The sequence below is a fragment of the Pecten maximus genome, chromosome 10 (genome assembly GCF_902652985.1).
Source record: "Pecten maximus chromosome 10, xPecMax1.1, whole genome shotgun sequence".
NCBI lineage: Eukaryota > Metazoa > Mollusca > Bivalvia > Pectinida > Pectinidae > Pecten > Pecten maximus.
In genome coordinates this window covers 37,655,294-37,665,667 of record NC_047024.1, presented here as the reverse complement: position 1 = coordinate 37,665,667, position 10,374 = coordinate 37,655,294, and the positions used below count along the sequence as shown (strand labels likewise).

The window sequence follows — 10,374 nt, the reverse complement described above, 5'->3', positions numbered from 1 at the left end:
ACATAATTGATGTATATTTGCGGCTACAATATTATTGACTGTACTTTCTTCTTTTTTCTCGTGATAGTTGTTACGGTCTCTTAGTGCTAATATTCTTATCTCTCTATAAACATCTTCCTTGTTCCTTATCTAGGTACGTACACATTCTCCGAATCATGACCCACAACAATTCCTGTAAACAACGACATACCGTAGATATCCATGCTCTGTCGGGATTGGACATTGCGCAAATAATGGAAGAAAGGAGTCCGTGAGAACAATGTCATCAGGTTTATTGTGACTACTATAACGTACGTCATTTCTGAATCATTTCGAAATTGTTCGGTGTTTGGCACCTATAAAAGCAGTGGTTGTCTCCTCTTTGTATCATAACGCTGTGAATACAAACATTGCACAATGAGAGGAATTTTACATTGTACCCTTGCTTTGGTACTAGTTTCTATAGTAACAGGTTTTACCCGTTACCCGACATGCATTTGTTATGTTAAACACTCAACTGATGGAGAATGTAAGTTCCACAGATACAGGTTTTCTTTGTGTCTTAACATTTTTGTGATCTACATGTACTCAATGACAAGCATTATGTATTCTTATAATATCGTTTTACATTACGTATCCTTATGATGTATCTAACCTCAGATTCGTATTATTTGCAGCAGCTGATGGATTCCGCGAAGTTCAGTGTCTCCATTCAAGTGGTTTGTTGCTGAAGCCACGCCGGATACAAGTAGGTTAAATTGCAAAATGTTAAAACTTCGGCAGACATATTTTATATAATACATTTTATGACAATTTTATCAAAATGTACTCGAGTAGGAAAATTACATATTATAGACAAACAACGCACAATTTGTACCAGATCAATAAATTAATATGCAGAGTTTTGATCAGAAAACAAGTTTATATTTGACAAATTTGGAGAAATTTTCTGAAGATACATGTAGCCAGTAAACAATAGAAAAAAATGGTTCTGGACTCATTTTTCATTCTTCTGAAACAAACTTTTAGTTGAAATACAGATTAACACATGTTCCTTTTCGACGAATCTGGTAACTACATGTGTAGGCGAGATAAGTGTGTGAGGCTTCTTTTTCTCTTCAGACTAACGATATAGGCACATTAACAGTCCTGACCGGGTCAAATTGCGAGAATTTACTGGAAGGTAAAAGACAGATTGATAAAACATATTTAAAATTTTTTTTTAGTAGTGTTTCCACTATATACATGTATAATATGATACCTTCTATTGCTGACTCATTTTGTTTTTAGTGACATTAAAATATTACTTTCATTTCTTTTTAAAAATAGGTTCTGATATACAAAATATTTATTCTTTGACTTTTAACTGTTTCCTTGCGTGGATTTTCTTTTACCAATAATAACAATGGTATTTAGCTCATTGAAATTTTACCTACGAAATGTTACTATTACTGTAAGTGTATGTATAAAAAAATAAATTTCCATGTATGTACGAATTCTAAATTTCAGATGAAAAGAATGAACAGCGACGGTTTTTCTCTGATTCTTTCGGCGGGAGTATTGATACCGGGGCTAAAGGTGACGGTAGTTCTAGCTTTGGGGGAAGTGTACATACACCGGCAGGAAGTGTGTCGGGTCACGCCCACTTTTCTCATGGCGACCTGTCTGGAGGCGACATCGGTGTGTCCGGCAATGTGGGGAAATTTGGAAGTGCCGGTGTACACGCCAACTACGATAATGGACATGTAAGTGGAGGTGTCGATGCTGGAGTTGATCTTGGTGGCTTTGCACATGCGCAAGGACATGTGGACGTTGACCACAACCTCGATTTCAGTGGAGGTGTGAACGCAGGTGTAGATCTTGGCGGGTTTAAGGAGACGGCCTCACTAGATATCGACCATAACGGACACGCTACAGGAGGAATCCAGGGCACATTTGGACGCAGAGGTAAACCTCTCTCTGGATCAACCCTCTTTCTCTAGATATAATGTTTCCTTTCGGAACAAAACCTCGTATTACCAGAGTAAAAGGAAAATCAAGAAAATGTATGTTTAATTGTATCCTTGTCCGTAGCACAGATTAACAAAATCTTGTGTTGACTCGAATTGTGAAAACATCTCTGTTATTTCCTTTTTCACTTAGTGATCTGTCACAAAGTATTTTCGAAAGGAGACTCTTTAGAACAAAAAAATAAATAAAAACTAATAGTAATAAAAACAACAACAACAAAAAAACCGGCGTGATCAATATTTTCCAAACATTGTAATAGATGGCTGTTTTGCAAAGTTTGCTATTGGGAGGTCAATTTATTAATTTTGGTCATTCTTTCAGATCAGGGCAATCATCAGCGACGGTTTTTCTCTGATTCCTTTGGCGGTAGTATCGATAGCGGAGCTAAAGGTGACGGTAGCTCTAGCGTTGGGGGAAGTGTACATACACCGGCAGGAAGTGTGTCGAGCCACGCCCACTTTTCTCATGGCGATCTATCTGGAGGCGATATCGGTGTGTCCGGCAATGTGGGGAAACTTGGAAGTGCCGGTGTACACGCCAACTACGATAATGGACATGTAAGTGGAGGTGTCGATGCTGGAGTTGATCTTGGTGGCTTTGCACATGCGCAAGGACATGTGGACGTTGACCACAAACTCGATTTCAGTGGAGGTGTGAACGCAGGTGTAGATCTTGGCGGGTTTAAGGAGACGGCAACACTAGATGTCGACCATAATGGACACGCTACCGGAGGAATCCAGGGTACATTTGGACGCAGAGGTAAACCTCTCTCTGGATCAACCCTCTTTCTCTAGATAGAATGTTCTAAGTCTTCGATAGGCTGCATTTACGAGCAGCCACTGTTTTCCAGAGTTATAAGTATAGAAATGTATGATTATAATTGAATCCATATCAAAACACAGATTAACGAAAATTTTGTTCCGAAATATTGTTTGCATCCTTACCTCTTATGATGCATTTTTTAATGGAAAGCCATGACAAAAAAAAATCCCATCAACATAAGGTATACATTTTTGTTTTGCAATTACTAAAATAAAAAAAAATCTACATAGTTTTTCTGTCCACATTTCAGATGAGAGCGAACAACAGCGTCGGTTTTTCTCTGATTCTTTCGGCGGGAGTATCGATACCGGGGCTAAAGGTGACGGTAGTTCTAGCTTTGGGGGAAGTGTACATACACCGGCAGGAAGTGTGTCGGGCCACGCCCACTTTTCTCATGGCGATCTGTCTGGAGGCGATATCGGTGTGTCCGGCAATGTGGGGAAACTTGGAAGTGCCGGTGTACACGCCAACTACGATAATGGACATGTAAGTGGAGGTGTCGATGCTGGAGTTGATCTTGGAGGCTTGGCACATGCGCAAGGACATGTGGACGTTGACCACAACCTGGACGTCAGTGGAGGTGTGAACGCGGGTGTAGATCTTGGCGGGTTTAAGGAGACGGCAACACTAGATATCGACCATAACGGACACGCTACAGGAGGAATCCAGGGCACATTTGGACGCAGAGGTAAAACCTCTTGAATTTACCCTTTTTCTCTAGATATAATGTTTCCTTTCGGAACAAAACCTCTTATTACCAGAGTAAAAGGAAAATCAAGAAAATGTATGTATTATTGTATCCTTGTCCGTAGAACAGATTAACAAAATCTTGTGTCGACTCGAATTGTGAAAACATCTCTGTTGTTATCTTTTTCACTTAGTGATCTGTCACAAAGTATTTTCGAAAGGAGACTCTTTAGAACAAAAAAATAATAAAAAATAATAGTAATAAAAACAACAACAACAACAACAAAACGGCGTGATCAATATTTTCCAAACATTGTAATAGATGGCTACTTGGGAGGTCAATTTATTAATTTTGGTCATTCTTTCAGATCAGGGCAATCATCAGCGACGGTTTTTCTCTGATTCCTTTGGCGGTAGTATCGATAGCGGAGCTAAAGGTGACGGTAGTTCTAGCGTTGGCGGAAGTTTACATACACCGGCAGGAAGTGTGTCGGGTCACGCCCACTTTTCTCATGGCGATCTATCTGGAGGCGATATCGGTGTGTCCGGCAATGTGGGGAAATTTGGAAGTGCCGGTGTACACGCCAACTACGATAATGGACACATAAGTGGAGGTGTCGATGCTGGAGTTGATCTTGGAGGCTTGGCACATGCGCAAGGACATGTGGACGTTGACCACAACCTCGATTTCAGTGGAGGTGTGAACGCAGGTGTAGATCTTGGCGGGTTTAAGGAGACGGCAACACTAGATGTCGACCATAATGGACACGCTACCGGAGGAATCCAGGGTACATTTGGACGCAGAGGTAAACCTCTCTCTGGATCAACCCTCTTTCTCTAGATAGAATGTTCTAAGTCTTCGATAGGTTGCATTACGGAGCAGCCACTCTTTTCCAGAGTTATAAGTATAGAAATGTATGATTATGATTGAATCCATATCAAAGCACAGATTAACGAAAATTTTGTTCCAAAATATTGTTTGCATCCTTATCTCTTCTGATGCATTTTTGAATGGAAACCAATGACAAAAAGAAATCCCATCAACATAAGATATACATTTTTGTTTTGCAATCACTGAAATAAAAAAGAAATCTACATATTTTTTTCGGTCCACATTTCAGATGAGATTGAACAACAGCGTCGGTTTTTCTCTGATTCTTTCGGCGGGAGTATCGATACCGGGGCTAAAGGCGACGGTAGCTCTAGCGTTGGAGGAAGTGTACATACACCGGCAGGAAGTGTGTCGGGCCACGCCCACTTTTCTCATGGCGATCTATCTGGAGGCGATATTGGCGTGTCCGGCAATGTGGGGAAATTTGGAAGTGCCGGTGTACACGCCAACTACGATCATGGACATGTAAGTGGAGGTGTCGATGCTGGAGTTGATCTTGGTGGCTTTGCACATGCGCAAGGACATGTGGACGTTGACCACAACCTGGACCTCAGCGGAGGTGTGAACGCGGGTGTAGATCTTGGCGGGTTTAAGGAGACGGCAACACTAGATATCGACCATAACGGACACACTACAGGAGGAATCCAGGGCACATTTGGACGCAGAGGTAAAACTTCTCCTTTAATTATCACATTTGTATGAAGGTAGAATCTTTATTGTCTATCAAATATTGCATTTCATAAAACAACAAGAAACCACTTTTTGACGTCAAAATAGAGAAAAAAAAACACAAATAAGGAAACAAGTAGATACTGTTCGAAGTGAATATCAAACATTTTTAATGTGTTTTTAAACTGTACACATTTTGCGTTAAGCATTTGTTTTTGTATCATTATCTTTGACATAGCATTTTCAGAAGACTCTCCGAAAGAATAAATTATTTGGAGAAAGCCTCTTATAGCAATACTTAATTGTCATCAACTATGTAAAATGATTTTGTAATTAGATCGATTGAGAGATGCATAGATGTTTATTCTATTCGGTCAATATTTCAGATGAAATCGGACATCAACGACGGTTTTTCTCTGATTCCTTTGGCGGTAGTATCGATAGTGGAGCTAAAGGTGACGGTAGCTCTAGCGTTGGCGGAAGTGTACATACACCAGCAGGAAGTGTGTCGGGTCACGCCCACTTTTCTCATGGCGATCTGTCTGGAGGCGATATCGGTGTGTCCGGCAATGTGGGGAAATTTGGAAGTGCCGGTGTACACGCCAACTACGATAATGGACATGTAAGTGGAGGTGTCGATGCTGGAGTTGATCTTGGAGGCTTTGCACATGCGCAAGGACATGTGGACGTTGACCACAACCTCGATTTCAGCGGAGGTGTGAACGCAGGTGTAGATCTTGGCGGGTTTAAGGAGACGGCCTCACTAGATATCGACCATAACGGACACGCTACAGGAGGAATCCAGGGTACATTTGGACGTAGAGGTAACACTTCTAGAATGATGATATTCTGACATAGATGGAATGTGTATGGTCGCAAAGCATATACCGACTTTAAGGTGATGGTGTTCTGTAAATACTATTGGAAATCTTTAATCTAAAATACATGCATCAATCATGTTGATCGGAAAAATGATTTGACATATTATAGTAATAATTCAGGTTAAAACAATTTTTTATTTAATTTTAATGCCGGTTGCGATATTGTTTTATTAAAAAGACCCACCCACAATGTATTTTCATATGTTTTAAATACATTTGAATGAAGGCATTATTGTTTTCTTACAGGAAATTCCCCCATTGAGCGTATGATCAAGCAGGTTGGCAATGACGATACAGAACTAATGTAGTTTGATAACCAGATGTGAGCATTCTCATGTAAGTTGATTTCTTTAAGTCTAAAAACGATTGAACATTTAAAGATATCAGATAATCAAATGTATTAAATGTTACATTTATGTTCAAGACAGTCAAATAATATAGCATAACGAATCGCAACAAGTAATTAAAATAGATAAAATTAAATCCTACATAAAAAAATAAGCATTTAGCATGAAACATTTTTGCTGTAATTTTGACAGAATATACATATATTGTATTTTACATTTTTACAGGAAAGCGTGATTACAAGTCAAGAACAAACTCTTCATTTTTTATAATCGCATACTTTGCTTTTTTAAATAAAAACATAAATAAATATTTGCAACTCACATGTTTAATTATTTATCAATTTTGCCTATAATCAACACAAGTTTCTAGTAACATTATTCAATCTGATGCAGACATTTTACTGAATAATTCTAGAGAAAGCATACTTGCAAGAACATGTTACTTGGAAAGTCAGCAATGGATATATCAAAGGGTAATTTGTTTCCTTTGAGATAAAAACTTTGATTAGTACAAATCTATATAGACATTTAACAAAAAAAAAACAGTTATGGCAACATAAATAACCTACTGTCCAAAATTCATGTAAGGAAAGAACCCGAACAATGAAAATATAATTTCGCTTCACTCTGAATCTTAATAGATTCACAAAAAACTCTTAACTAATTATTTCACTTTGTGCATGATAAAATTGCTATCCGTCAAATGAAACTCGTATTGATGTCTACATTGCAAAACACGAATCCGCGTATGAAAGTTGTTTTTTTTTAAATAGATTTCAATTATCAATCTACTGTAAGTTTATGTTCTTTTCTCAAACTGCCCATTAGTCAGTTGTATCTCCTCGGATAATAATGTTCATCTGGTAAGCAGGATAAACGTAGGTATCGGGGAATAGAAGGCAGATATAGATAGCGTACATATTATTATATTTACATTCTGTGTTGCATTTGTCTATATGTCGTTAGTAAACCAAATTGTATTCATGAGACTGTATACTACAATTTACAGTGATTCGGTCAGTGTAGGAATACAGCTCCAGGTACCGTGGTGTAGGTTAAACAATGGCCGCCACTTACTTTCGGTCTAAGGAGCTTTGGAATGCTAGAGCTTTATTTACAGAAGCCACAACGAAAAATAAAGCAACGTCACAAGTTATGAGAGTATTATTTTATAATTTGAAAAATGTAGTCAACACGAAATTACTATAAGTGCCATTCTTGATCTATACGAAATATGATCAAATTGTCAATGTGGTCACACTCACAGGGGCTCGTTCCGAATTTTCAGAAATGCAAGACACGACAACAATAAAAGTAAAGTATTCATATAAAAACAATTCTTGTATAAATAACGGGAGTATCGACATGGCTTCCGGTTGTGTATGTGTAGGCCTACTGGATTTTAGTTGTGTGGTTATTCACTGATGTCAAAGGCCTACCTTACAAATTCGAGCCCTTGTGAAGTTTGAAAATCGTCTGCTAAGTTAGCGACACTGAGTTGACCGGTTAGACTGGAATCTGTTTCGAACGAAATATCCTTGGAATCGTTTTCCCCTACTGTCAAAACGACTTTCATTTAGAATTTAAGAGCTGATATTCTTCTTAAAATAACGTAAATTCAGTCGATAGAAACATAAGTGTTTTCGAGGAATCGAGTCTGTCCTGTGCAATGCCCGTTCAACGCCGCATCACTTCTAAATGTTAACTGTATATCATTGCGCGGAAAAACAGTTTCGATTTTAAACAATCAGAAATTATGCAATTGTGAACAATTTGACGATACCTACAAACGTATATGAAATAAAGAATAAAGCCAAATTGTGCAAACAATGATCTTATGTGTTTGCTATTAATAATGTCATCAGGGACTATATTATTCCTTCTGGAAATTTCGGCTGTTCCGGTATTTGAACTTGATGACGTCAGTGATAGGGTAGCGGCAAATTTAAACGCGTCATAACCTACAGTAAATAAAAAATCTTTATGAATGTAAATATACGCATTGAATTGTTACCAAATGGCAGAATACAGTCGTTATGAATACAATTTGGGTGACAGATAAATATTTCATTTCGCCCTAACCTAACGGGCGACATTCTATTGATCTGTCACCCAAATTGTATTCATATCGACTGTATACTACCATTTAGTAACAGTTCAATGCTTAAATGTACCATTATTCTACCACTGATGTTGATTCGCAAAAACCACTTGGGTTTGTATATCATCTCATCTTTCCAAGGTACCTCTCCCGGTTACTTCATCAACAGTTTCCTCTGTTGTGGTCGCCCGTGAAGACGAGGCTGCTAAACGCAATCGAAGACGGTATTTGCCTCTCCATGTTTTTTGACGTTCACAACTGAAATGAATATGTAAGGAATCATAACTGGGCGTCACCTGGGGTCAGTTTAAGGGACCTGTCATGCCAGAGTGTCTGCAACATGACAGCTCGGTGAAATGCAACACTAAAGTTATTCTAGGTGACATCTTTATATGACCTTATTGAATAGATATGATGATAAATACTATCTGACCAAGCAATAGGCAAAGTTATCATGTATTTTTGAAGATTTTCCTCCAAATCTGCATACCATTTCACGCTCGATCAAATATCTGCCGACAATAGAGTTATATCCTTTTACATTTGGTACATAACACTTTTAAATGGCGTTGATCAGTCCTTAATGGCGCCGTCAGGTTGACGTGGAGTAACGTCAAAAAGAAATGACGTCATTAATTATGTAACTGATTCTCGGACTATTTGATACTACAATGTATTAGTTTTTCGACGTTTGTTATTTAGTTTTTTAGCATGAAAATGTAATAAAATGAAAATCGAATGGTTTCCCGTTGAATACAACATATACATGTATGATAAATATCGATAGTATGCCATACTCGTGAAATATATGTTATATCCAACGCGAAACCTTTCAATATCCTCTTTATATTTTTAGATTAATATGTTCCGAAATATCAGTAAACATTATTTAAAGATAGCAAACGTTCAAGTACTACCTTCTCAATATTTTTTGGATGCATCTTTAATATTTGAATGAACAAAGACGTAATGTAAGGAATCTATATGTGAAATTAGTTTAAAACTACTGGTCTAATGATTAATAACACCAAACCTGAAGTTATTTAGATTGGCTGAAAGAAAACAGTGACGTGATTCCTTATCCAGAACTAAAGCAGCAAAGGGGAAGCAGTAATTTTTTTACTTCTGAATGTGGAATTTCAAGTCGATTTACATCAGATACCTAAATTTAGTAACGCTTATGGCTTTAATTAATCTTTAGATGTATAATATACATTATTAAGTCCTTATTGATATCACAATGTAATCATGTTTTATATTCTTGTCGAATCTAGGTGACATTTTCATTAAAAACTATATAGTTTCCTATCGCAAAGTAAAGTAGATATTAAAATTACAAAGAGTTGCTATTATTAAAGTTACTTAGAAGGATGTCTTAAAGTGATTTATTTGATATAAAGTCTCCTATCAATTCATTAAAACGTGTATTGATACGTAGGATGTCTGAAATACAGGTTGCATAACAAGTATTATATAATCAGTATGTTTATGTTTACATTCTTACTAACTTGGTTATTGGATACTTATCCGTTATACAACGGAACTGTAAAACCTTAAATCAACCTGAAGTTCCCTATATTTCCATTACACCATTATTACATTATGCATGTAAAACATGATTTTATTTCCAGTTGTACACCGGACAAATTGCTGTCTAAATGAGTTTCTTTGTCCTTTCAGTACATTTTCGGTAACAAACTGAGTTTTGTTGTTACCTGTTCAATAGTAAAATCACCATGAGTGATCCAACTACAACCACGAAATAAAGAAACGCCGAAATAGTTGTGAGAGTTCGCATTTTCTTTTTGGGTATTGCTAGGATAAACGTGAATATCGGGAAAGTAAGAAGGTTTCTGTTTTCAGTGTCATAGTTAGAATCCAATCTCCAGTTTTTGCTGGAGTTATGACCCTTTGCCCATAGGAATCCGTTTTTCAGACTTGGTTTTGCTTTAACTTGGCGCATCAATTTGCAATCTGTATTGTGTG

The 10,374-nt window shown here is 37.4% G+C and overlaps 1 protein-coding gene across 5 annotated transcripts; it reads left to right on the top strand.

Moving 5' to 3' along the window:
* Positions 1–359: 359 nt before the first annotated feature.
* Positions 360–10,171, top strand: LOC117336228 (uncharacterized transmembrane protein DDB_G0289901-like). Of its 5 annotated transcripts, none has more exons than XM_033896693.1 (11): positions 360–508; positions 657–727; positions 1,102–1,162; positions 1,489–1,926; positions 2,311–2,748; positions 3,062–3,499; positions 3,867–4,304; positions 4,620–5,057; positions 5,446–5,883; positions 6,187–6,276; positions 8,530–10,171. In XM_033896693.1, exons 1-10 carry the CDS (start codon positions 397–399, stop codon positions 6,246–6,248), a joined length of 2,934 nt encoding a protein of 977 aa, XP_033752584.1. In that variant the 5' UTR covers positions 360–396; the 3' UTR covers positions 6,249–6,276; positions 8,530–10,171. The 5 variants fall into 5 exon arrangements, with proteins under 5 accessions (XP_033752584.1, XP_033752583.1, XP_033752587.1 ...); XM_033896692.1 differs by lacking the exon at positions 8,530–10,171 and adding an exon at positions 6,513–6,579; XM_033896696.1 differs by lacking the exons at positions 3,062–3,499; positions 8,530–10,171 and adding an exon at positions 6,513–6,579.
* The last annotated feature ends 203 nt before the right edge of the window (positions 10,172–10,374 follow it).

What these genes read in the sequence shown, in the direction of transcription:
- LOC117336228 (XM_033896693.1), top strand. Translation starts at nt 397, where the DNA reads ATGAGAGGAATTTTACATTGTACCCTTGCTTTGGTACTAGTTTCTATA. An exon ending in ACACTCAACTGATGGAGAAT is followed by an intron (nt 509 to 656) that starts GTAAGTTCCACA and finishes TATTATTTGCAG; the next exon opens with CAGCTGATGGATTCCGCGAA. An exon ending in GGGCACATTTGGACGCAGAG is followed by an intron (nt 1,927 to 2,310) that starts GTAAACCTCTCT and finishes TCATTCTTTCAG; the next exon opens with ATCAGGGCAATCATCAGCGA.